Raw genomic sequence first — 26917 nt, 5'->3', positions numbered from 1 at the left:
TATCGAGACGATCGAGGGCTCGAATTAAAGGGGGAAAGGAGGGCTTTCGTTTGAGCCCAAAATTAGAAAAAAATAAAAAAATTTACCTTGACTCGAATTTTCAGGATATACAGAAATTCTTGTCTTCGCCAAAGCAAATAGTCGCGCGAAAAATATTCAAATTTCTCATAATGCAAGTACCTACACCTTGTTTAATTTTCACCCGGAGTTAAATAATCGGAATATTTATAACGCCCTTCTCCCAGTTACGTAAGAATCGAAACCGAAATTGGGACCGCTCGCGCGCGCGCGATCTTCGCGAGGGGGGGAGGGGGGTTGTGATTTGCATCAAGGACTAATTCCATTATCGGCTCGGGCGTATTCGTTTGATTAACATCGTACGCGAGCGTAATCGGCCTAACGACCAATTATCGAGGAGGGAAACGATTTTCAGACGCGGCGGATTTTACTTCGCGTCGATGATTCAGGCCTTCGCTCCCGATGAATTATTCATTCGGCGTCTAACGGATAGACTTGGCAGCAGAATTCACGCGGAATGCACTTCCCTTCCCCGCGATCGAACAACCTGCGCGCGTGTTGATTGTGTACCTCACCCCCCCCCCCCCCCCTCCTTCTTCGGCAGAACCGTATCCTATTATATAATTTTTTTTAACGCTGCATAAAGGAGAGAAATCTACAACGATAATAACTCTTTTACATCCAGTTTTTCCCAAGATTAGCGCCCAAGCATCACCATAACAGTTTTAACACCTCGCGCTACTGCAGTTTTTTTCGTCTAATTACCCGGGATGTTGCAGTAGCCGGCGCAATTTGTTACGGGGTGATTCAGGAGGATAAAATACATCGAAAAGGTGGAGTGAAAGTTTATCCTACGAGCCTTCGTTTTCGAGGGAATCGATTTTGAAAACAGGGTAGCCACAGATGTGCTGCGTCGATTAATTTACCTATTCGGCTGTAGAGGGCGTGATAATTGGAGCATCGAAGCGAGCGGGGGCTCAAATTGAAGGGGAAGAGGCGGGCTTTAATATGAACCCAAAATGAGAAAAATCTGGGAAAAAAATTTTCAAACTGATTTTCTCAAAAATAGAGGCCCACAGAAAAACTTCATCCGACACTTCCGACGTACTTTTTCATGAAAAATCGCATCCTTCCCCCGCAGCGCGTAATTAACTGCAACCCAGCATAGATAGCCCCTCTTTAATATTAATGCAGGAAGTTGGCAAATGAGCTGCGGCAAAAATACGAAGGAGGAAAAGCTAACTCTGCAGAAAAGAAACCGAAAGCCCAGTAACTAGAATCTCCGAACCGAGGACAAAATCGAAATAGCTAATGCAAGAAGGAGGAACACCCACGGAAAGCTAAGAAAAAAACTAGCTTCTTCAATTATTCATCTCCCGCCTTCACTGCCATTCCAACGAAAGTGGAATGCGAGCAGACTACCAACACACATTTGGCCAACTCAACTTCTGTCCAATTAAAAGAAGCGCACTTCGCTGCGTGAAGAATTTAAGTTGAAGCCAGCAGATGGTCGTCTGAAAGCCTGCCATTAAAATTCAAGGCCACGTTCGAGCATGTGCCAAGGGGAGCCTAGATTCGATCGTTTTGTTGCGGAACACCCGGTACCTACAGCGGCTGAGCGCACTTTGCGCGTAGAACGCGCCTCAATCACCTGGCTCGTCCGCGTTTTACGAGCGACAACGACGGTTTTCTGGTGTGAATAGAGAGACCAGCTCGTCGGCTAGTCACGAGATAGACCGGTTGTCGGCTACCTAACCGGAAACACGGCCGCTTTCCTGCGCTCGCGCGCTCACCGCCGACCACTGTGGTCGCTGGGTCCTGTTAAGTTACGTTCGATCGGCTAGGTCCGATGCATCTGGCCCTGACGCGTGGCATTAGCACTGGACGGGGACCTAATCGCGTGGAACAGGTGGTAACGAGCCTAGGTTTGTTTTTGGGTGGCAGACCAGGGTGGAGGCTTTCGGAGGCTTGCTTCTGTTTGGAAATATTGGGTGACCTCCTTTGGCAGTGTGACGTGTTGGAGGCTTGAAGAGATTGGGGGCTTTGGTTGAAGGCTTTCTAGGTGGTTGCAGGCTTGGAGGTCTTCGCTCTTCAGGGTGTTGGGAATATATAACTTTGTGGAGAACTTGAAGAGGTTGTGGGGCTCTGTATGTGGTTGCAGGCTTGGAGGTCTTCAGGGTGTTGGGTAAATAGAGTTTTGTGAAGATCTTGAAGAGGTTGGGGGCTCTGTATGTGGTTGAAGGTTTGGAGGTCTTCACTCTTCAGGGTGTTGGGAATATATAACTTTGTGGAGATCTTGAAGAGGTTGGGGGCTCTCTATGTGGTTGCAGGCTTGGAGGTCTTCACTCTTCAGGGTGTTGGGAATATATAACTTTGTGGAGAACTTGAAGAGGTTGTGGGGCTCTCTATGTGGTTGCAGGCTTGGAGGTCTTCAGGGTGATGGGAAAATAGAGTTTTGTGAAGATCTTGAAGAGGTTGGGGGCTCTCTATATGGTTGCAGGCTTGGAGGTCTTCAGGGTGTTGGGAAAATAGAGTTTTGTGAACATCTTGAAGAGGTTGGGGGCTTTCTATGTGGGTGAAAGCTGAGAGGTCTTCAGGGTGTTGGGAATATATAACTTTGTGGAGATCTTGAAGAGGTTGTGGGGCTCTCTATGTGGTTGCAGGCTTGGAGGTCTTCACTCTTCAGGGTGTTGGGAATATACAACTTTGTGGAGAACTTGAAGAGGTTGTGGGGTCTCTATATGGTTGAAGGCTTGGAGGTCTTCAAGGTGTTGGGAAAATATAACTTTGTGGAGATCTTGAAGAGGCTGGGGCTTTCTATGTGGTTGAAAGCTGAGAGGTCTTCAGGGTGTTGGGAATATATAACTTTGTGGAGATCTTGAAGAGGTTGGGGTCTTTCTATGTGCTTGCAGGCTTGGAGGTCTTCACTCTTCAGGGTGTTGGGAATATAAAACTTTGTGGAGATCTTGAAGAGGTTGTGGGGTCTCTATATGGTTGCAGGCTTGGAGGTCTTCAGGGTGTTGGGAAAATAGAGTTTTGTGAAGATCTTGAAGAGGTTGTGGGGTCCCTATGTGGTTGAAGGCTTAGAGGTCTTCAGGGTGTTGGAGATATACAACTTTGTGGAGATCTTCAAGGTCCTTCAGGTCTTGGGAATCTTCATTGTCTTGAGAAGTTTTAGGGGTCCTTAAGATACCGAGGGACTTCAATGTGCCCTAATTTTTGGAAGCCTCCAAGCCCTCAAGATCTTCAGTAGGTACCTGCACAATTGTGGAAACCTCGAAACTCTTCAAAGTCCTGAAAATATTGAAGGTCCCCAGAACCTTCAGAATCTTGGAAATCTTGAAAATCCCAACGGCTTTCAAAGCTTGAAAACTACAGGTTTCGCAAACCCGCAAATGCAATCACTGACCACATCCTCGAACACGTAATTTCAAATCTCCCATCCAAAATTACCTTCAATTTCCTAAAACAATCTACTAAATCCTCGCACAACCACTTGTACCACTTACATGCAGCAACCTCCTCAATGCTAACACCCTCCCCGCTCGAGCGCTTCAACATTTGGGTTACAGGCTGCAGTGCAAGCAATTAAACCTAACTAGCATAGCTAATCGTCCCTGAAGAGGATCCACGTTACAGCTCAGGCTTCAAGCACAATTTAATCTCAGTAGTCAATGAATCTTTTGACTCCAGCAGATCCCCTTACACCCTCCAAAGTGCCCCAATATGATCACCCTGTAAACCCAAACTGCCACCCAGTCGAATCCCTCAGGTCCCTCCAGACGGAATGGGAATCCGATTCGAGGGACTCCAATAAAGACATCGTCGATTCGCGACGACGGTGCCAGAGCTCGACCAATAGGCTGCACCAGCAAGTGCAGTTATGTTGCACTGACCGCTAGGATGCACTTGCTGGGCCAGGGCCTCGCTTGTTGCCATGCAACGCGACGTTTGTCCGTGAAATAAAAAGGCGCCCTGGGAAACGCGCATGCAAAACGGCGGCACAGTCACTTTCTGGGAGAAGCTGGGAATCTTCAGGTGAAACCATCAGCTAGGGCCTAATCTTGATCACTGCGACCCAGCAGGCTCGCCTGTTCAAGGCGTGCAGTCTTGGGAGAGATTGGAGAAGCTCGTGCGACCCGAAACATTGCAATACACCGTTCAGGTGTGTTATACTCCTAGTAGAGAGTGCAATGCACTAATCTGGATGAAGGGAAGCATTCGCCAATTGTTCTGTAAATCTTTCCTGGGTCATACTGGTGTTTCAATGCTGCTACCACAGAGTTTTATTTGTGGAGTTTTCTTGAATGTTTTTCTTCTCAGAAGTGCTTCAGAAAGGTTTCGAAGTCTGCAGAGGATTTCAGTGGATTCAGTTGAGGGGGGGATTGTTGTGGTCACTAATATTTCATTCTCATTCACTTCAATTACATTTGGGTTGCAGACTCAATTAAGTCTAACTTGCCTCTGACGCAACTGAAATTAGTTTTCATACCAATGGAGAGGTAAGAAACATCCTTAAAGTCTATCCCTGGTGTTAATTAACCTAACCTTTAAATACTGTATATATTTAATTCAGGGTCAATTTCGACCCACGATATAATTTTAATATATAATAACTATAGAAATTAAGGTTTCGGAATTCCTACGATATTCAGGAGCTACGAAAAAAACGACCCCGGGGCGATGGGATTCGAACCCGCGATGTTCGGGATCCTCTGATTACTGGGCAGACGCCTTACCAACTCCACCAAAGTCGATCCTCCAACTTCTCTTATTCCGAACTCCCTTTTATGTGGATTCCTGGTCCCAGAATATACATATACACATTTTAGTGCAAGCTTTTACATTCAACTGTAATTTTGTTACAATTTTTAATTCGTATTTTCTGAAAAAGTATATTAATATCTGTGGTGGGCAAAATTCAACAAATTATGCTTATTCAAAATTCTCGAATTAAAGAGGTGGCACGTCTTCAGCGGGTTCCTAGGATCCACTGGACTTATGGAAATTAAAATCAAAGCGATACTGTTCACTAAAAAGACTCTCCCCGGATGTTTGCACAGCTGATGGACGATTCGACGAGCACGTATGAGAACCTTCATATCCGTGACACGGTTTCATGCTAATGAAACGCAATTCGCTTTCGTGACCAGCTCGCCATCTATCTCCACTGTCCATCAGCGATGAGGATGCGCTCCGTGGACGTAGAAATATTAGCGTGAAGCGTGAACCGCGCTCTTATCTTCCCTCGTTCGCGCTGATTTCGTAACGCCCAACCATTATCGCGCGGAAACGTCTTTCATTAACCCTCCGCTCTAATCCACGGTCCCCTTTTACTCTAGTGGAACGGGTAAACAAAGATCACCCGCGAGAAACGACGAAGACGTACAGAAAACAGTGATCGAACGAGACCAAATCCGCGTGCCACGTCCCGTGTGCGGGACCCTAGTAGTCGCTATCTTCTACCGTGCTCTCTGAACGCCTCTGAGGCGTTCGTCGCACGGACTGTGCTGTTATTTACAACTAGTGCATTTATTAATTCCTGTTAGTTCAAGAGACTTTCCCTCACTGAAGAATCATATTATACATGTATCAAATTTTTTACCATTCCCCCATACTTAACACGACCACATTTCACGTGCGGAAAACGCCGATGGGAGTCCGAGGTACATGCTTTGCTGGTATGATGGAGGGATTCCCGCACGAGGGGCGACGAAAGTACTGAAGTACTTCCTCGATCGTATCATCGGGGGATTAAAATTCCACCGCCTCCACGGTTACATGAGTTTCGAATCGAAGGGAAATTATAAATTCGCGACGAGCCCGGCCCGTTTCGCAATCGCTTGCATGGCAGAGAGAAACACGTGGAAATAACTTTGAAAATACTTAGAAAGCGTGGCTCGCACGGAACATTCCTCCAAACACACAATGCAGCCGCGGACGTTGTAATATAGAGCTGACATTCCTATTACCTTGCACCGCGGTGCACCGTGCTACATTCTCTTGCTATGCAACGATAAACAGGCATCTCTTTCAGACGTTCCTTCCGTACAACGATCCTAGAGCACGGGCAATAGCGCAAAATCGATCTCGCGACCCAATTTCTTATTTATACAGCGAGAAACAAGTGGAAAAGAAGGAAGATATTGGGACGTGGAAAATGTGGACGGATGGAGCGGTATGTCAGTTTCGAAACTGACTTTGCATCGCGGCGAAATCAATTTTTAATTGCATCGATCGCTGCTCGAAAACAGCAGAATTATTCATGTTATTTGGTATTTAGTGTGCATCCCCAATGCCCAAAGTAACCAGTTTTATGTAACGCAGAATTGTATAACGCTTAATAAAAGAACCTTTGCGATTTCCTTCGTTCATGCTCTACTGCGTCTAATTAGCATTAAAAAAAAATTCTAATTAACCACTATTATATACAAAATGGGCGATTCCTGGTGCGGTATGGAATTTTTTGATGGGTTCTCGATTTGGAAATTTGTTGCAGCAGAACAAAAATCGCCGGAATATAAATAATTTTCACAAAAATTTCTGTTCTACATTTTTCACTTATTTTTGGATACGTTCCTAATTTGAAAATTCTGATTTTAGTGAAACTTAGGGTGAACTTTTTTTGCTACGAAAATTCACTCTTATTTCGTTTTTTTTATATAAGTTTGTTGAATATAAATTGAAAATTAAATATAAGAATTGTTAAATTTTTTATGCTTTATCGCATTGCCGGAAGAAAATTTTTAAAAATCGCTTCAGTTTTATTGAAATAGATTATCGATTTGCTCGATTTTTCTGAATCGAAAATGAATCTTTCGATTCAGAAGAATAAAAAACGCGACGACTTAGCAATAAAGAAATGAAAACGCGATCGGGTCAAAAATGACCCGAGGACTATATTAATCCTAAAAAAATGAAAACGCGATCGGGTCAAAAATGACCCGAGGACCATATTTTCCTAAAAAAAATGAAAACGCGATCGGGTCAAAAATGACCCAAGGACCATATTAATCCTAAAAAAAATGAAAACGCGATCGGGTCAAAAATGACCCAAGGACCATATTACCCTAAATAAATGAGAACGCGATTGGGTCAAAAATGACCCGAGGACCATATTAATCCTAAAAAAAATGAAAACGCAATCGGGTCAAAAATGACCCCAAGACCATATTAGAGTTAATCATGAAAAAGAATTCTTATAACCTCAATTATAAATAAAACCGCGATCGGGTCAAAAATGACCCCAAGACCATATTGGAATTAATCATCAAAAAGAATTCTTATAACCTCAATTATAAGTCTCTCGAAAATTATCGCATTTATTATACCAAACTATTTCCGCACACATTTTTATAGGTTATAAAAAAACTTATAAAAAGTTACGGACCGTTAGGTGTTTTACGAGTAGGTACAAACTTTCAAATTGCATAATACTGTACAAGAAAATCAGACATTTTATTCATAATGAAAGCCATGAGAAAGATTTGGGAGCTCACCGTGATGCAATGTGCTACCGTTGTTTTCAACAACTTAACCTCCGCCAAAATGCCCGTTCAGTCAGCGAGCATCGTCCCTCCAATTATCTGCGGCTTCTTCATCATCGTCACAACACGACACTAGAAGTAACACTGTAAAGTCACACTCGGTACCTACGCGTGCCGCGTCTCGTAAAATTTGAACGGTTCTACGTCGCGACCAGCGAGAATCGAAGCATCTCGAATGAAGGTTATCGACCGGCGACAATCGAAGTACGACCCTGCACCATCGATTGAAATAAATAACAGCACGCAAACAAAAATCAATAAACAACACCTGAATCACCATTCAATTTATACTGAAAATAATTCTGTAAGGGAATTGAATTTCTATGAGAGAGAAAAAGCTTCAGTTTCTATGTACAAAAAAAGAAACGTGCATCGAAAATTATGAGACTCATGGAATTCAAAACAATGAAAGAATGAAGTGTATACTATTAATAAAAATAATAATCATAGATCCTAACCTAAGTAAAAGTCTTATGGGGAATTTACATTAATGCTCGAATTTCGATCGTTGGTCAAGACATTAATTTGAGGTTAATTACTAAAGTTACAATCTCAGGCGGAATATAATCAAGCTCGAGCGAGTAAACCGGTGTTCCCTCGCGAGCACGGAAAATTAATGTCGAGCAGGGTCTACAGCGATGCTTGCCCCGTGGACGACTAAAGCGTACTGAGAATATACTGTCGCGGCCGATGCAGACTAGCCCGACCGCCCGGCCGCTCGCTGTTCCCTCGCAAAAAAGTTCGAGCACGTATTAACGCGGCGCAGGTCCCACCGCAGGCTTGGGCTTTTTATAATACTGAAATGGAACAATTACGCGGCACTTATCGCCTCGCGACCGTAAAAGGAGAAGTGCTCCAACGATCTGACAAGTCGATCGATAATGTTCGACGCGCGATATCGATCTAAGAAAGTACCCTGTTCCCACCTTCTCGGTTTCCCCGGGTTTAGAAAAACATTCGACAAGCCAAGTCGCTCTGTATTGCGCTTTACATCGCGACGAACGGGGTTAATGATAAAATCGGTAGTAAAATTTGAATAACTCGTTGATCGGAATTGCAAAAATTATACAGGTTATTTTTCAACGTAACGAAACGCAGGAGTCCCCTAACGGCGGCCATTACGACACTTCGAGATAATGGGAACTCGATATACCTTCGAGGGATCGATTATTTTCGAACAATACTTTGGGCGCGACATTCGATACTTTTCGAATCTCTCGATTTGGAGTTAAATGAAACATTTCCAGAGTAAATAGAACTCTGATTTGAATTGAATTGCATAATCCCTAGAATAATAATGACTTCCCTTCACTTCTAGGAAATCCCTCGCACCACCTCTGAAAATTCAAACAGCCATTACCGAAAGTAATTCATTCACTTAGAACCAAAGAGCTGAGGATGAAATATACAGGGTGTTTGCAACGTAACGATAATAGAGGATGTTGAGAAAGCCACGAAGCAGCCTCGGCGTCTTGATTTATGAATGGTGTATATATTATCGTAAATACAGTCGATATAAAACATCCTCGTGTCTCCGCGCACAATAATAATAATAATAATCATGTAGAGACGTACAAACGTGTTGCCTTATCATAGATAAGATCGCGTATAAAAAGAACGGGTTATAGGATCAACTTACTCCTATATATGCCGCGCGGAGAGGGGCGGTATCGATCACCCCCGCTCCGCGAGATTTGGCGAGCTTAATTTCGATTATTATCCCCGAGGTCGTGGATCCATCCGCGAAAGGAAGCGTGGTCGTTGGCGCGTAGATGTCTTATCCAGCGCAACGATCTTACGTAAAATGATCGCGCACGGTTTCAGGGGATCCCTCGGAAGCTCCGCTTTCGCCGAGGATCGCCCGAAATTCGCTCCCCACTTAGAGAATCAACTAAGTACGCTGGCTTATCGGAAACTCGTGATGCACAACCCTAAGGTTTCGCTTAGGAGCTGATTAGCTCCCTTGTGGTTCCTGCGCAAAAATCTCTTCATACTGAACGCTACCACGTCTATAGGCCCCCTTTTCATCATGTACTGGCTTCAGCACAGGCTACTCGCACCATTTGGCACTGTTCGAAACAGTTGGACTTAAATTCCATACGCTACGCAAGTTGGAGATCGAACAGTACTACTACGTCACTCAGAAAACTATTCAACAGCCTTCGAAGCTTCTAATAAGTTATCGCTTGGCCACTGGAAGTTTTAACTCGCTACATGGATTGTTCGCTCTGTTAATCCTAAACTGTTTCGAACATGTTCTCATTCGCAGAGCTTCGATGCCTGTGTTCGCGTAATCCTCTCCACTTCTGAAGCCAATACGTGACAGAGGAGAGAGCAGATTCAGCACAAGAAAATACACGACGCGCGTATTTTTATTCAGGAACCGAAAACCTTATTGTTCAACGTTTCGTTACAAAAGAGGCTAAGTAACATTACTTAGGCGGTTTCTGTAAGCTCTTATTTGGCTTCGTTGAGGGATACGAAAGTACGGACTTCGATCACTGCTGTCCAATTAATATTAATCACTCCACCATTCGATTCTTTTAGAAAATTTTATAAACACGGTGAGCAAATTTGTTCCTGGAATCCACTTTGACTGCAGCTGATGGAAGTGGCGTCGAAGGGTCCGGTAAAAAAAGGAAGATGCGTGGAAAAATATTTCTCAATCAAACAGCGTGCAGCCTGATGCCTTCGCTCCAGTCAAAGTCAATTCGATCCTGGATATGTTCCCCAACTGTTGCGGCTGAGGATCCGCGGCGTCTCAGGCGCCATGCGAGCCGAAGTAATCGTAGAAACTTATCGTAGCAAATGTATTATAAAAATTGGCCCTTTGGCTCGCATGGTGCGCGGGACGCTCGAAACAGAAAGTCTACAACGATTTGAATTTGACTCTAATTCTTCTCGATCGACCCCTCGACTAATTTGCTTGAACGCTCGTCAACGATTCGCCGCTCTAGTTACTAAATTTCTTACAACTTAACGGATAAACGCGCGAAAGCTCCCTACCAAAAAATATAAAACTCAATCTTACTGAACACAGAGATTCCATACGTAATATTTGGTGCTTATCGTAACCCTACTACCGGGTAATAAAATACAAAGGACGCCCCGGTCGGCTCTCCGGCCGCGGGGCACAGAATTCTTGCGCGTTTGCCGAAACGTGTCGCGTAGAAAAAAAAATATCATAACAAGCAGTCCTCCCCTCCCTCCGTTTGTGCTAACTTCCAGCAACGATTACACGTCTAAATCTACCGCTTAGTTCGCCTATCGGGTTAACTCGCGCTTAATACAAACAACGTCTCCAGTTCGTTTTGCCCGTCACGGCGGGGCTACTGAAACGGTGTGCGATGAAATATCATTGATACACTAAGCTACGGGTGCGTATGATGCCAAATAATAATACCGCGGTAATATTATCTTTGGAATCGGAGGCTCGCTCCCAGCGGCGAGCCTTAATTTTCGTTGAAACTGGAGCTCCTCGAATTGCGAATGGCTCGGACCGGCGCCCTACCATCAAATGATTGTCTTATACAAAATACATGATCCTCTGAAAATAATTATGCTCGCGGAACAGATGAAGGGAACACAGAATACGAGTCTTCGTTTTGTATTATTCGCTGCTTAGTCGTAGGCTTCGCGATGCTTCCCCTCTCGCCTAACTGAAGATGCAAAATATATATATGTTCCTATTCCATGACCGTCAGATCACAAAACCCGATTACCGACACGCTTTATTGTGCAAATTATCACATCACGTTCGCGTAGACGAAGAAGGTGGCGAAGCAACACAATTTACTTCCTTCGCTAACAGTTCAATTAAATAAAAAAAGCTATTACTCTACACAGGCTGGCCCAACGGAAGCGGAACACATAGCCAGACTCCTGTCGCTGTTGGGAGTGCAAGGAAATGATCGAATCTGAGTCACGCAGAGCGAATTGTGTCATCGTTTCAAGTTCCTTCGCTTTAATGAAACAGATGTTAGAAGGAAGATACGATTCCACTCGAAAAGATACCGATCTTAATCGCTGCGAGCGGAAAAACCACTCTTCGCACTTCATTCCTTCGACAGCGATCGCGTCGAGCAAAGTGTTCCGCCCGCGGCGCGCCAGCCCGCAGCAATTCCTCCTAGGAGAAGCTCAACCAATACACCACGCCCTAGCGCCCTTAGGCGTCAGGACGCGCTGAAATACTATTCTCGCCCTAGTTACCCTAAAACAATAAATAACCGTCGCTTCAATTGATCTACCCTTCTACACGCAGTACGAATGGAAACAGGCGAAGGGATTCTCAAAGAAAATGCTATTTACCCCCCTGCCCTCACACCCTCATAAAATCGAAGTCGCATCGTCCGGCTGGGCCAGCCAGTTACGCCAGCTAGACCGCGGCGGTGTCGTCCGCGTTCCGCAGCAGCGCGGCCGCCTTCACCACGTCCCCGCCGCACTGGTTCAGCATCACCTTGCAGTCCTCCAGGCCGACGAAGCTGTTCTCCTTCTTCAGCAGGCCCTGCAGGCGCTCCAGCTTGATCGCCGCCAGGACGTCCCAGTCGGTGACGTTCAACGCCGCGATGCAGGACTCCGGGGTCGACTGCTCGTGCAACACCTTCATCATGATCCTCACCTCGTCGGACTGCTCGCCGTTACGCGGGCCGCGGGTCCTCCGCGCGTTGGGCCCGTCGCAGGCGAACTCCAGCAGATCCTCGCAGGACACGTGGTCCGACTGCCGCGACAAGTCGCTGGCGTGGCTAGGTAGCTTCTCGTTGGACAGCCGGTTGTAGGTGTTCGCCAAGCCGGAAGAGTGGAAGCTATCGGTGGAAGGCTCGACGGTGGAAGACTCTTTCGACTGGAGGGTTTCCTGCGGCTGTTTGCTCGCGTTGCATCTACCCTGGCTGCTGTTCTCCGGGTACTCGCCGTAGTCGAACTGCAGCATGTAGTTCGAGGGCCTTTGCGGAGGTCTTCCTGAGGACTGCAGCTTGCTGGAGGTGACCGAGTCCTCGGACCTACTCGAGCCCGTTGGCGTGGAGTTTCGGCTCGTCTCGCTTGCCTCGTTCTCTTGGATACACTTAGAGGCGGAGCTCCTCAGGGAGCACTTCGACTCCACGCTCACTTTCCTTTGGAGACGCTCCGTCGAGGAGCTCGTTGACTGCGCGTCGCTGTTCTCCTGCGCGCTCTGACGGTACTCCGGGGTCTCACAGTCGATCAGGTTGTCGGAGAACTCGAGCAGGTCCTCGGAGATCACGCTGAAACGGTGCAGGCGGCTTTCGTCGGCTGGCAGGGAGTCCAACGCGGCCAGCTCGGAGTCTATCCGCTGCTCGAACTCTTCTGGGCTAAAAACAACAGAAGCTTGGCTTTATTTAGCTGTCACTGTCTTAGAAGTATGTACCACTCTTCTGTATTCTTAAATGAATCAGAAGGGGACGTTACAAAGTGAAGCTAACACGGCAGAGAAGCATTAGAAGGCACGAACATGAAAGCAAACGGAGTACAATAATGAAACAGTCAGCGAATGGCTCTGAAATCTTGAATCGCAGTAGTCAACTGAAACTAGAGTGTACCATACAATAACCATCGATTTGGGTTACAGTTTCCAGTCTCTAACCGGAAACTCTGTCTACTATCGTATGGTACACTCACCTTCAGAGCGATGAACGCTCTCTGCGACTTCTGTATACATTTCACTTCCACGGTCAATCAATAAGTGCTTCCCACCTGTTGGCTGAAGTCTCGGACGAGTAATCCTCCTGCAGTGAGGAGCCAGCCGCCGACGAGCTCGCGCTCTGCAGACTCCCGTCCACCTGATCCTCGATAGGCGGCGTGGTCACCGCCATCTTCGCGAGGGTTCTGGTCACCCCGCCGCCGGGTATGATCAGGGGATGCTTCCTCTGATGCCTAGGCAAGCTGGACTTAGGCTGCAGGGTCTTGGACCTGTCCCTAGGCGGCAGCGGTATGGGATTCTCGTCCACGTTGCTCTGATTCTGATTGTTCTCGATCTCCAGAGCAGAGTGGTGCCTCTCCAGGTGCCGCGCCTGCGGCAACGGCGGCGGGGCGTGCGGCGGGGGCGGCGCCCTGAGCTTCGGCAGCGTCTTGGAGCCGCTGTGGTAGGCGTCGAAGTGAAACGCCTCGCTGGAGAGGTCCTCCTGGTGGGAGCCGGTGTGGCTTAGCGTGGCGTGCTTGTTCCCCCGGACTCTGGGCCTGACTATCGGCACCCCGGAGCGCAGCATGCGCAACGGGTTCGTGTCCGGAGCCGTGTCTATGCTAGGCGTCTCCACTAGACTGTTGTACACTTCCTTGGCCTCGTCCGACAACGTAGCCTAAACAAGCCGTGGGAGGGGGATAGATTCGGGAAAAGAGAACAGAAATTTAAAAGAAAAAAGAACGAAAGTAACAAACGAGGAGAGACTGTGGTACGAATAAAGGAGCATCCTCGCGGAGCGTGTGTACGCGGGCCATCCTCTCCGACTGAAGGAACAGTGCGAGAGTAAGTGGAGGCAAATGCTTGGACACACTCTCTCTCTTGATATCAAAGTGCAAGTGTGTGTGTGTGTGTGTGTGGGGGGGGGTGAGTTACATTCGACACGTAGGCCGACTAGAGATGATACACTACTCCGGAAAGAAACTGATGCATCGTCTGGGTGGAGCACGTCGGGGTAACGAGGCTGTACGTGGGTACCCCAGGCGCAACTCCAGTCGCAGGAATCCACTGTTCCAATCCACCTCCAAGTACAAATAGTATAAACGTGTAAATGCATCCAAACGTGTTACCCGCTAGTACGTTATTTAGTAATTAGTATAACATGCAAGCATGCTAAGCGTATGTGGTCAGAGACTGTCCCTGGACAGCTCCCTCCGATTTAAGTACACTGCGTATTGTCCAGAGTTGGGTTATTGTTTCCTATTATTGTTATCAGTAACGATCCAAGGATCCACGAATATGATTGCATTCGTCGCCATTCATCACCGTTGAGCAACATTCGCAGAAGTTACCGTTGGAATAGAAGTCCTGCGCGAGGATCCGCAGCTACTTGGAGACTATTACAACGGGAGCCGACGCAGAAGCTAGGAAGGACACTGCCTCCTGGCGGAGGATCCTGTGAGAACGGAGGCTCCGGAACTTACCCAGGCGGATCTTCAGCGAGTCTCTACTTCGGGCTAAAGAATTATCAGACTAGAATTTCAGTTGTCCCACCTGGCGAGGTACTTTAAAAGGTCACAAAGTACTGCCCAACTCTGGCATCGTCCTCACACATTTACGCCAAGAACATGCACTCGGCACCAGGCTCCGGGTTGACTCGAAAGCGTTACAGAACTCGGGATCTCTAGACTTTACGGGGCTGGGGAGGGCGGGAAGGTCAGTATGTCGTTTGTGAACTCCGGGTACTCCGAGCTGGTGTCCGAGTCCAAGTCGGAGTTGCTGGTGAATGTTAGACTGGAGCTGGGCGCGCTCTCCGGCCAAGAAAGCAGATTGTTTCTAGAAGAGAAAGGCGGCGACAGTGAGTTGAGGAAACTGGTCGACGGCGGAGGCGATTTCCCGCAGAGCTCTATCGACGAGAAGCCTCTGGCTGACTCCGGGTGCAGGAGGTGGCCTTTGTTCTTGAAGTTCAGGCGCAGATTGTGCGGCAGCTTCTTGTGGCGCCTCTTATACCGCAGGCGGCTTCGTATGTCCGTTTCTGAGTGGGATATAGAGTCCGAGTCCTCGCTGGAGTCGTTGGTCGGATGAAACGATCTCCGGATATTCTTTATCGGTGGCTTTCTGTTCTCAGAGAGAGACGAAGTTCTCTGCCTGTATATGTTAGCAGCCGCGGGCATCTTCTCTAAGAGGACGTCGGATTTTGGCAACTCCTTCCTCGAATTGTCATTCTGGTACAGCTTAGGCGGCTCCAGAATGTGCTGGTGTATGGTGGGGCTTGTCGGAGGATTTGCCTTCTGCGATAGGTTCAGCTTCATGCTGATCTGCGACTGGCACTGAAGAGGGATGTTCAGGTCCAAGTGCTTCGGCTTCTGGATGGGGATGTTCAAGCTTCGCAGGGGTGCTTGCGACTGAGAGAGGTCTAGGTTCCTCATGTTGCTCACCAGCGACTTGGGCGGAGCGGTTTCTATGTTCCTGGAGTTCAAGGCGATGTTCTTACCCAGCTGGATCATGTTCTGCGTAAGCTTGCCCAGGCCCAGGTTCAAACCCTGCCCTTTCTTAGCGTCCAAGTAGTTCTTTACGCTCTCCAAGCCAGACACTTCGCGCTGGTACTTCTCCGCTAAAAGTTTGCTGCTCAACTCCGCCTGGTTGTTCGCCTCTGCGTCAGACTTTCTTCTGAGCCTCTGGAAATTCACTCGCAGGCTCTCCGAGCTGCTGTAAACTGGGGACTCTTTCTTCTCGGACTCAGCAATGAAGAGAGGGTTGTTGGATATCACGAAAGGGAATGCATCGTGGCCATTCTGGTTCTGCTCTATCTTCCGGAAGCTCTGGATATTGATCCTCACAGCCTCCATGTTCCCTCTGGGGCTGTCCGATCCCCCGCCAGTCTTCAGATTAGTCTTTATGCTGTCCGTGGAGCCGTAAATGCCACTCTTAGCTTCCTGGTTCGCGTTTCTGGGAGCGAAAGCCACCTTTCCGCCTCTCGCCTTCGCGATATCAATCTTCTTAGGAAACTCTGGTATGTTCATCTTCGAGGAGTCGCTGAAGGAGCTGGAGATTTTCGGCCGCGTTCCTAAGTCCAAGTTGCCCGCTTTGTCCCTCGACGACTCGAACTTTACTGGCTTGCCGCGCGGGAAGTCGACGAAGTTTCCGGGCTTCTCTTTCGTCAAACTCGTCTCATCGCACTGCGCGTCGAAGCTGGTCGCGTTCTCCTTCATGGGCTGATCACAGTTGGCGAATTTATTCTGCTGGTTAGCCTTGCTCGCTGCGCTAGAACTCTGCTCCTGGACGTTCGAGTAACAAGCAGACCTGCTGGACTGCTCCAAGTTATTGATTTTGTCGTACTTCTCCAGCTTCTCCTCCCCGAAGTACGAGACCTTCTCGGTGGAGCAGCTCAGAGCGCCATCGTCGAAGTACTTCGGCTGCTCGAAGTAACGGTCCACGTAGCTGGTGGAGACCCTCTTCGGGTCCCGGGGGAAGTCGAAGTTAGAATTCTCGCCGAGAGATATCTTTCCGTTCTGCTGGAGGACGCTCAACTTCCCATCCCCGTCTGCCAAACCCTCGCAGTGGAAGTTGCTCTTCTTGTTGCCGTTCTCCAGGAACTCGGTGGACTTCACGAGGTTCTGCTTCGTGGCCGCGTTATCCAAGATATGCGCGTCGAACTCGATGTCCATGTAGGAGGTCCAGGCGCTGGGCTTGGTCAGTAGCTCTCGCGACTTTGCGAAGCAAAATTCAGCGGACGCTTTGTCCCATAACGGCAGCTTCAGGGTGGACGGAGCACCGAGTGACTCTATGCTGGAGACGGTGGACGACAGCGATTGCAAACTCGAGCACAACCACTTAATTGTTCGGCATTGATCCGGCGGCATGCAGGCGGTTCGAGGAAACGATAATTAAGCAGTCGGGGAGAGCCGTGCGGGGGTGCAGGAACAAGTAGAAGCACCGCGGCAGGTTCGGTCGGAGGTTTCCATATCGAAACCAAAGAATATATCAACATGGCGATGCAACGGTGAACAGAAGATGAAGTAACAGAAATCGAAGAATTCATAAACAAACGAAAAATAAACAGACAGGAAAGGATTAGAGGAAAGTCGAGATTAGTATTCCTTGTAAATTAATAAGCGTCGTATCAGATTAAGGTACAAACGAGCGACCCAGGTGGGAGATATGTTAACAGATGCGAATGCGATATACATACTCTTTAGTGTGGCATCAGGAATTAACTCTGTTCCATAACAGTTTCAAACGGATTTAGATGTATCTGACTATCGCTTAAGAAATTATCTGTGTCGCTGGACGAACGAATGATATTTAACCATGAGTATCTCGGCCCTCGCGTGTTAGTCGCGTGAATGAGATCGGTCGTTCCAGTGCAAAGCTAACTGTGTTTCGATTATGTTAGTTCGTGTAAACAAAAACTGTTTAATGTACCTGTATGTCAGGTATACTGGCAGCTTCCTCTGAAAAGTGTCGTCTGTCTGGTTTGGGACTGTGTTGATGTGGCAACTTAAAAGAGAACTTTCTGCGCCTTGAAGGACTGGCAGGTGTTCGGGGAGACTCCGGCGGATGTTCAAGATCTGTCATGGAACGTGCCGTCAATTCCTGTGCCATAGCAATGGCTGAGTAGAGAGTTTTCTGATCGGCGGCTGAGATAGGCTTCACCTAAATATAAGAGAAACGTTTACCTTCCGTGGCGAGCGGACAATACAATTAATAATTTCTGCTTTTCGCGATGTCAACGGTATCGCACAGAGAAATCCGCTGCGTATAATCTCGCAGCGCGTACCTCGAGACTCTAAGAACTCTGGGTCCTATCCTCTCTCGCGTGCAAACGATACGCATAATACGTGTAACGAAACGAATGGTACACAGCGGCAAATAATTGGTAAAAAAATCAATGACAATAACACGCGAAAGCATAATTATAAATAAGGTAAAAGAAAGTTACTGTACATTTATTGGACTCACGGTGGCCTGTTTCTTCTTGTTGCACTGCTTCGCCTGTATCTCCCGCAGTTCGTTTCTGACGTTGCTCGATTCGTGCTCGGTGGACAGAGGGTGAACTGGGGGTGGCGGGGGAGGAGAGGATCCTAATAAACAGCGTGCGTGTGTATCGCAACAGTCAATAAGATATCTAGTACGCGTCACACTGTGCGTCGTTGAGATTTACCTAGAGATCTGAACATTTGATCCATCTCGGCCAGCAGGCTTGGCCCGAAGTCGAAGTTCAGTGTCTTGTCGAATCGCAGTGGACTATCCTGATTCTCTTCGTCACTGATCTCGTGATACTCATGATCCGCTCCCAGAGTATCCGTACTACTAGCCATGTTCGACGGAGCGGACTGTTTACTGGAATTAGCCACCGTCCCCATGTGGCACACCTCGGAACTTGAATCCGACCACAAGCTCTCTGAAAACGACAGCAATCCATATAGAACACTTTCTCTGCAATATTCGGCAATATCGAGACGTGATATTGATATATTTACCCGTGAATAAATAATAATAACACACATACCATGCTTGTTTTGAGTATCCTGCAGGCTCCTATTATCCCTCATCAAATCCCTATTTGTCTCCGCGTTCCTCGCGTCCTGGTTCATAATTTGACTAGAATTATCCGTTACATCCTCCTGCGGCTTGTACGGGGTCACCACTTGCCGTGGTAAATGCGGGTTCTTCCCGCCGAGGAAGCCGATATCCCCGAAATAAGCTCCGTCTAAACCAACGTGCCCAGTGTGCTTCAAGTCGCCCTGAGGCGAGGAGATCATATCCGTTCGAATCTTTCGGCGCTGAGACGAGAAGGCATTCTTGCCATCGCCGCGAGTGAATTCCCCAGGCTTATTACTCGGTAAGTTGGACCCGAGATAGGCTATCGTGTGAGCAGGGTTGAAGAAGCCAGTTTTCCCGTTATTCAAAACTCCCTTCCACAGCGTATTACTGCTTCCTTTATCCAGCACAGTAATAACGTCGCCCTGCCTGTACACCAGCTGGCCCGTCTCCGTGCTGTCCTGAACAGCCTGCACCTGTTCCGGCTTCAGGTCCGGCAGAAGATTAATCAACTCGGCGAACTTGGGTCGCTTGGACGGCTCGTGCTGCCAGCACTGCTGCATGAGAGAGAAATACTCCTTCGGACAGCACTCCGGCTGCTCCAGTCTCTGGAAATTCGGCTCGTCTATCGCCTCCAAGATCTGGTGGCCGGTTAACGCCGGCCAAGGCTGGAAGCCGTAGCTGAACATCTCCCATAAAGTAACTCCGTAGGCCCACACGTCGCTCGCCGAGGTGAACTTCAAGTAGGATATGCACTCCTGGGCGCACCACGCTATCGGTAGCTTCAGGTTCACGTTGTAGTTCGTCTGGTAGTAGTCCTTCCCGACTCCCAGAGCTCGGGACAGTCCGAAATCCGAGATCTTCACCTTGTTCTTCGAGAAGACCAGGATATTCCTCGCCGCGAGGTCGCGGTGTATCAGTCTCTTCGCTTCTAAATACTGCATGCCGTCTGCGATCTGCACCGCAAAGTCGCAGAGCGAGAGGACAGGGAAGCTGGGGCGCAAGCTCGGCTCTTTCAGGCACTCGAGCAGGGATCTCAGCGGCGCCAGTTCTGTTACTAGCATCAACGAATTCGTGTCCAGAACTACGCCGTAGAGTCTGACGATGTGTTCGTGGTCGATCGCGTGCATTATAGCCGCCTCCTTCAGAAACTCTATGGGATTGTTCTGCATCCTCTCTCGCGACAAGCACTTGATAGCTACTTGGATCCTCTCCCCGTCGTTCGTCCAAACTCCCTGCTGCACGACGCCGAACTCTCCGGACCCTAGCTCCTTGTTCACGATGATCGCGTCGGCCGGGATCATGTGCTTATTGGGGACGCGGATGGGCGGCCTGTCTTGCCTCTCCTCGGGCAACATGGTCAGCGCGCCCGAAGATTGCTCCTCGCGCTTCGGCAGCAGCATCTTCTTGAACTTGGAGAGGTAGTTCTGCGGGAAGTGTTTCTGGAAGTACTTCTTCAAACGACGCATCTCTGGCTTGCTCATTCCAATAGCGTTCAGGTCCTCTTCTGTTACATATTTCAACTGAGCGGTGGTTTGTACCTTTAAGTCCCCTGTTGGAAGAAACGCGGTGCGATAGAGGAGGCATTCGGGAGGAGCGTCTCTGCGGACTTTCCTTACCTCGAATTCCAGGGTAATATTGCTGGAGCTCTGCTTCCATAAGGAACTCGTACAGGCCGGGTCCAGTGCTTCGGGACATTCCTCCTTGCGTGTCTGCTCGTAAACAACGAATGTTTAATCGTGAATGAAACGAAAGGATTTCTGTCTGCAAATTATTATCAAGGATTTGCCGGGCGCCGAGCTACTTAACCGCCCGCAGGAAACGCTAGGATGGCACTTCCTGCGTGACGCGGTTAATATCGCGCGCTACGACGACGTGTAGTAATTTAGAAACCCAATTTCCGCGGAAGATATTAATGTGAAAATCGCGGCGATTAGATGCAGCGTCGGAAGCGCGTTTCCCCTTACTTCATGAAAGTCGCGGAAGGAAGAGCTTCGCAGGCGTCGGGGAGGAAGATGACTCCCGTTTCTGGGAATCACGGGTGTTATTGGAAGTCCGTGATCGTCGCACGAACGCTCATTATCTGTCACTGTGGACCGCGCGGGGAAAATGGTACGACGCGGCGCGACTCGAAGCAGACTCGAAGCTTCTATGCGGAGGAAAGGCTAGAGCCGAACACGCGAAGACGGAGAGGGGATAGAAAATAATAGAGAGGCGGGAGTGGGGAGCGCGAATTCCTGGCACGCGACTGCAGCCCCGGTGCACACGGTACACCGGCTCCGAGGCGGCGCAAATACGCTCCCCGAAGTAATGAACTTAATGGCCTTAGATGCCAAATTAATCGACTCCATGTTTCGCGAATATTTGCCAAGTACTTCGTGCGAGAAGCTTTTTCTTAACCTTCATTTCATGGAGTCGATCGGTTTGGGCTCGGAGAGACTTAACCTTTAGGGGACCAGCGAAGCCCCATTTGCGGCTTTGAGCAAGCAAATACTACATAAAAGAACACGAAAAATACGACAAAATAAAATTCCTGAAACAACACGAAAATACAAAAAAAAAATAAATAAAAACATGGAAAAAAGAAAAAAATATTAAAGATGATACAAAAACTTTCTACGTCTACGTCGTTAGTCCTGGATAAAGCTGAAAGAAAGTTCTGTGAATTTTGGTATGTGTTCGTTCGTCAAACATTTTTACAATCCGACTATATTTAGATTCGTAATCAGCAGTATCACCCCCCCCCCCCCAGACATATATACTGTATTTTTTAAATTAAAAAATGTTAAAAAATTTATTATCGTTCCGGACCGGCAAAGCCCCCTTTGGGGCTCTGTGCAAGTCCTCTAATTCTGCATAAATTTTTGGAAACTGAAAACCACTATTTCTTCGGAAAAAAGCCGGTCCTCTAAAGGTTAAATGTTAGACACACCTAACCCTCCATTTGCACGGTAAATCGGTTGCAGAGAAATGCTGTGTAATTGGAAATTGTGGGAATTGAGGTTATTCTTGTTAAGCGGATTGATTAATTTAGTTGCTTTCTGGAATGAGTGTTCAATCGAACTCGTGTAAATTCGGGGTTAGATGTTAGGTTAGTTTGCGTTGAAATTGTAAAATATTTCATTTGCTTGAAATGACGAAAGAAATTACTTTGTAGCTGCGCTCGCAGGTGAAACTGCTTTGGTCGAAGTAAGCGCATCCAGAGTTCGAAAAGCTCCATTTCTAATACAACGAATTTATCGAAAAATTCTAACTTGTTTACTAGAATTTAATCACGATTAGATATATAAACTAAGCATAGTTCACAAGCCAAAGTCCCTTAAGAATCAACAAAACCTCGCGCTACACGACGATGACACTTCCTACGCACGCGCAGAAGGAACTTTTATAACGCATCCTTTTTCAGGTTAGAATTAAACAATACGAGCAATCATACCTTCCACGATTACATAATTACAACTCTGTATTCGAATACTATCTACTTCCCCTGTGAACTACATTCCCATTTATTTAAACCCAACTCTGACGTCCACTGTCCAAAAACAATAGATACCTCGAACGCGTCTATTTGAATTCTTATCGATCGAGATGATAAAGAGTCTCGAGACGCTCGAGAATACCGGAGGCCGAGGATCATGCCTCGTATTCGCTTTTCGCGAGTGGTGGGGGAGGGAAGAGTTGGCATCGAATCGGAGCGAAACGAGGGGAAAAAAGGAGCAAGAAGGTGGGAACGGGACGAGGTTCGCGCCGGAATCGTTGCATTTCCGCGGCGAGACACGCCCCGCGCGCTTCAAATAGACGATTATTTATAAGCGTTTTCTCTTCGGCCAGCGAGCGCTCACCCATTCTACGATGACGCAGGACGGTGTGAACGTGGATCCTGTCCTTGTCATGAGACGCGGGCGTCTGCCACTCGGTCCGGCGGTCCGCGGAGTCGGCGGAATCCTCTTTCTTCGTCGTTCGGCCTCTATCCCCTCCGCCATGCAAATCTCGGCCCTCCTCCCTCTCGTCGGGCTCACATTTTTCTTGTCGCCCGGGATGCTCGCCCTCTTCCAGACGATTCCCCTGGTGATCGCCGCCAGCTGCTCGATGCCGAACTTCTCCTGGCCGGCCGGGCACTTTAATAGTCGAACGGAGATTAAAGCGACTCGACGGTTCAATGTCTCATCGCGAACCACTCGATTTGTTTGCGAGCGGTCCCGTGGGTTGTGGCCAAGCCTCCCCGGTTCGCCGCTAGAGGGACGACTTCTGAGCGACGCGGGAATATCGAACGCTTTTGAATCGGGGATTCTTCGATTTGCGGGGGAGACAGATTTCGAGTTTGTATTAATCGTGGAATTGGTGGGAAATAGCGGGTGGTGATGGAGATCGAAGGACTCGAGGGTGTTGCGAGAGGAAAGGCTGATTGGTAGATTCTTTTTCAGATGAGAAATTGAGAAGTTTTAAGTCAGGGGTTCTCAACCTGCTCTTTAGTGACTTGTTAGGGCGAATTCCACTTACCTACGTCCAAATCGCCCGCAACTCGTTTCCAAATTTCTGAAAGTCTCCTGAAATATGGAAAAGAAATCTGTGAAAGAGCCATTATCGGAAAATACAGATTTTTAAATATAAATTACGACTAAAACAGGAAACGAAAACAGGAACATATAATTTACGATATTCATCATTGGCGTAACTAGGATTTTTGTCTGGGGGGCCGGGCCCACTCGACTCCCTAACTAGTTACGCCAATGATAGGGTAGATGTCCTAATTACCTAATTACTTAAAACAGTCGTACAAAAAAATTTGCATACATACATAAGGAAATAAATTGTTTTAATTAAGTTAAACTATTAATGTATGTGTTACAAACGAGAAAAATCCTGCGCGGGTGATTTGGGCCTCGAAGCGTCGAAACCAGGTATTACCTGCTTCTTCACAGCTTTTTCAAAGGCTTTTACTTTGTCATTAATTTAAATAACTTGAATTCAAGTTTCTCTTCCTACCAATTTTAACCTAACTAAAAATATCATGTACTGTAATCTTTCGTATGTAAATCCTCAGTTTTTGGCCAGACTGTGAAACGTTTATTGTACAACTTGCGACTGTTAAATCGAATTTTAATTCATCTTTAATAAACATTACCCTTTCCGATGACAATGACAGTATGCATGCCGAGATAATCTAAAATGAGCACCACTGAAGTTAGAGAATCGTCAGGAGGTCATAGTGTGTGCGGTAAGAGACTAACAATATGAGAAATACTCTGCATATTGTTATGTTTCATTAGTCGTACTTAAATATTTCTCATCCGAGCAATATTCATTCCAGTATAATGGCATCGATTTTCTCTGTCGGTGTCCGGAAAGTCAGTACTGTCGGCTGTTTAACTCGATTATGTAAGGTTAGTACCTTTCAACGATCTCGCTAAATTAACGAAACGACATCGATAAACTCAATGCACAACGATTCGAAATATTCTCCGTACACTTTATTAGAATCACGCCCCGAAAAATTTCCCAAATTATTCTCGGAAATGTAGCATTCGCTATAAGAGCGAACAAGCGTTCCTCTTCGCTAATAATTCACCGTCGTTCAGATCTCCTCGATCTCAAGTTCCCCCAGCTCCTCCCAAATATTTCGCTCCCATTTAAAGTAAAACGATTTTCCACGCACTGCTATACAACTGCGTTCCCCAGATATCGAAGAACCACAATGCGACGCAAGTAGCGTTTATGGTGAGGCTGGCGCACCAGGAGCCCAGGAAGAAGCCCGCTCCATTTCCCTATTGGAAGAAAAAGTACAACATGTTTTATCAGCTGATCGACCCGATGACGTACAGGTTCGACGAGAACACCAGAATCATGGTCGTCGATGGTCTCCCGGCTGTGGGGAAGAGCAAGCTCTGCAAACAGCTCGCTAACGAATTCGGGCTGCTGTACATGCCTGCCCCGGCGCACGAGGAATATTACGTAAATTCGTACGGCTTCGATACGCGGCAATTAGACCCGCAGTTGCCGTCCTTAGCGCGAAGCTACGACCTGGAGAGATTCCATCAGAATCCCACCGACAAACGAGTGGCGTTCTTCCAACTGTTGTACTTCCTCATGCGATTCGAGCAGTACGCGAACAGCTTGCTCCATTTGCTATCGACTGGTCAGGGGGTGATCCTCGATCGCAGCGTGTATTCAAACTTTGTGTTCGGGACCGCTATGGTCAACGCTGGGTACATCAGCAAAGATACGCTGAACGTTATCACGCATATGACGAACAAGGGAATGCAGTATCTCTTAAGGCCACATCTATCGATATATCTGGATGTACCTCTGGAGCTCGTCAAGGTAAAGGCTGGATTTCCTAGCCGCGATCGGCGGTCCCACTAGTGCAATGGAGAAGTTACGCATCTGTGTCTTCGTTGCGCTAATGGGACCGCCGCCGAAGCCGATCGCGGCTCGGAAATCCAGCCTTAAGGCTTCCTTTTCGCCAGCTGTGAGAGTTTTAATATTAATCCTCTGAATCGACGAATCGCAGGAGAAAATCAAGGAACGGGGTGTCCCCTATGAAGTTAATTCGAAGGCCTTCACGCCGAGCTACCTCGCGGATCTTGAGAAGATTTATAAGGACAGATATTTGAAGGAAACAGCGCATAGTTCGCATTTATTAATCTACGACTGGTCCAAAGAGGGTAACGTCGAGGACATAGTCGAAGATATAGAAGCGTTGGACTTCGACAACGAGGTGGATGGGAAGCTAACGGATTGGACGTTCGCTTCCATCAGTGATGTAGTCTCACATAGACGCACTTACGACGAGAATATGAGTCAGCTGTATAATGAGATGTACAGGGACGATGAGAGAGTAAATTGGCCTCGCGAATTGTACCTGACGGCTGAGGAGCAAGAGACGGTTGACAATGTATTTGAAACTGTAAGTTTACTGTTACGAAAGTAATTATTTCGTTTACTCGCGACCAAGGAAATTTTTGTACTGAATTATTAAGAGCGTCATTCTCGGGAATTTTTTTGGGAAAAAAGGGATGTATGTTTCTTGCTACTATTTCCTTATTTTAGAAGTACATGTATTCAGTAACTCTCAGGAATTTTTTAATACGAAAGTATTAAAAAATGAACGGATAACAGACACTCTCGCGGATTTCTCCGAGCCGGATCAACTGAAATCAGAATGTGAAGAAGATTCTGTTAATATATGAGTTTATCTGGTGCGTGAACGAAGGATTTGTTAAAAAAATAATTTCAAACAAAATTGCGGCCGTTTAACGGAAAGTCATGATTTTAATTTAAAAAAGAGTTTTCATTAAAAAAATCCTTCGTTCACGCACCAGATAAACGCGTATGTTAATCAAATCTTCATCACTTTTCGATTTCAGATGATTCAGCGCGGAGAAATCGTGCTCACTGCTAAAATAGTAGCTTCCGGGGGAGTGGCTGCTATTCGTTTATTTTTTAATATTTTTCTATAACAAAATCACCGAGAGTTGTTGGATATGTGTACTTTTAAAATAAGCAAATAGTTGCAAAAAATATGCATTAGATTTTCCGCAAAAAATTCCCGAAGATCACCTTTAGGGGTCTTTACACTGTGACGCCCTGTTTAAAGTACCGCTGTTAGGAACTTTTTTTTATTTTTTTGTTGCATCTAATTTTACGAAAAATTTAGCTCCTCCAGTTAGAAATTTTCAAGCAAACAAGCAAGCATTACAAAAATATGAAAAAAATAATTTTGTATTCTCAAAGTACGTATTAATAAATAGAAAAAACTTCAATTTAGTAAACACATTATTTTTGTGAGAAAGAAAGGTTGCAAGCAGCGGTAGGTACTCTATCAGGGCGTGTCAGAGGAAAGACCCCGTACGATATCACGTAAATGCTCGCAAGTTTTGTGTAACTCACGAATGTTGAACTTTTTAAAGTGCGCCAGTGAAGCATTCGCCTCGGGATATAATCCGTATGTCGGCGACAGCGTTTACTTCAAATCGCCAGGAGTGGTCAACACCGGGATCCGTCGAAATCCTCGCGACTTCGAGAACAGAACATCAATCGCGGCATGAATCTTGTATATAACAGAAATTTAGAAATGGAACTAAAACTGAGCACGCTTACGACGACCGAAGGGTTTAGTAATATGCTCCATATTGTTATACAATAAAACGATGTAAACACAGCCTCGATTTGTGTCTGC

The 26917-nt window shown here is 47.0% G+C and overlaps 3 protein-coding genes across 13 annotated transcripts in view; 1 reads left to right on the top strand and 2 right to left on the bottom strand.

Annotated features, from left to right (window-relative positions):
- Positions 1–7715, bottom strand: part of LOC143377105 (uncharacterized) — a 99148-nt gene extending 91433 nt beyond the window's left edge. For 2 of the 4 annotated variants that reach the window (XM_076828035.1, XM_076828037.1), the window contains exon 1: positions 7518–7715. The gene's annotated coding sequence lies outside the window, so the exon portion shown is untranslated. The remainder of the gene's footprint in view (positions 1–7517) is intronic. The other 2 variants (XM_076828043.1, XM_076828042.1) reach the window with 2 other exon arrangements.
- Positions 7716–9037: 1322 nt separating this feature from the next.
- On the bottom strand, positions 9038–22944 carry Ack-like (activated Cdc42 kinase-like). Of its 7 annotated transcripts, none has more exons than XM_076828051.1 (8): positions 21889–22089; positions 20358–20450; positions 18707–20290; positions 18359–18598; positions 18157–18278; positions 17620–17850; positions 13272–13873; positions 9038–12889 (listed from the first exon to the last, which is right to left on the bottom strand). In XM_076828051.1, exons 1-8 carry the CDS (start codon positions 21956–21958, stop codon positions 11941–11943), a joined length of 3891 nt encoding a protein of 1296 aa, XP_076684166.1. In that variant the 5' UTR covers positions 21959–22089; the 3' UTR covers positions 9038–11940. The 7 variants fall into 7 exon arrangements, with proteins under 7 accessions (XP_076684166.1, XP_076684165.1, XP_076684161.1 ...); XM_076828050.1 differs by having other exon boundaries at positions 18142–18278; positions 21889–22087; XM_076828046.1 differs by lacking the exons at positions 9038–12889; positions 13272–13873; positions 21889–22089 and adding exons at positions 13882–17027; positions 22581–22944 and having other exon boundaries at positions 18142–18278.
- On the top strand, positions 20832–26900 carry Nd-42 (NADH dehydrogenase (ubiquinone) subunit ND-42). 2 transcript variants are annotated; one of them, XM_076828081.1, is made up of 5 exons: positions 20832–20850; positions 24050–24122; positions 24418–25059; positions 25250–25645; positions 26649–26900. In XM_076828081.1, exons 2-5 carry the CDS (start codon positions 24054–24056, stop codon positions 26784–26786), a joined length of 1245 nt encoding a protein of 414 aa, XP_076684196.1. In that variant the 5' UTR covers positions 20832–20850; positions 24050–24053; the 3' UTR covers positions 26787–26900. The 2 variants fall into 2 exon arrangements, with proteins under 2 accessions (XP_076684196.1, XP_076684195.1); XM_076828080.1 differs by lacking the exon at positions 20832–20850 and adding an exon at positions 23871–23956.
- Positions 26901–26917: the final 17 nt, after the last annotated feature.

Source organism: Andrena cerasifolii, chromosome 15, assembly GCF_050908995.1.
Source record: "Andrena cerasifolii isolate SP2316 chromosome 15, iyAndCera1_principal, whole genome shotgun sequence".
In the NCBI taxonomy this organism is placed as follows: domain Eukaryota; kingdom Metazoa; phylum Arthropoda; class Insecta; order Hymenoptera; family Andrenidae; genus Andrena; species Andrena cerasifolii.
This window is presented reverse-complemented; position numbering and strand designations above follow the sequence as displayed.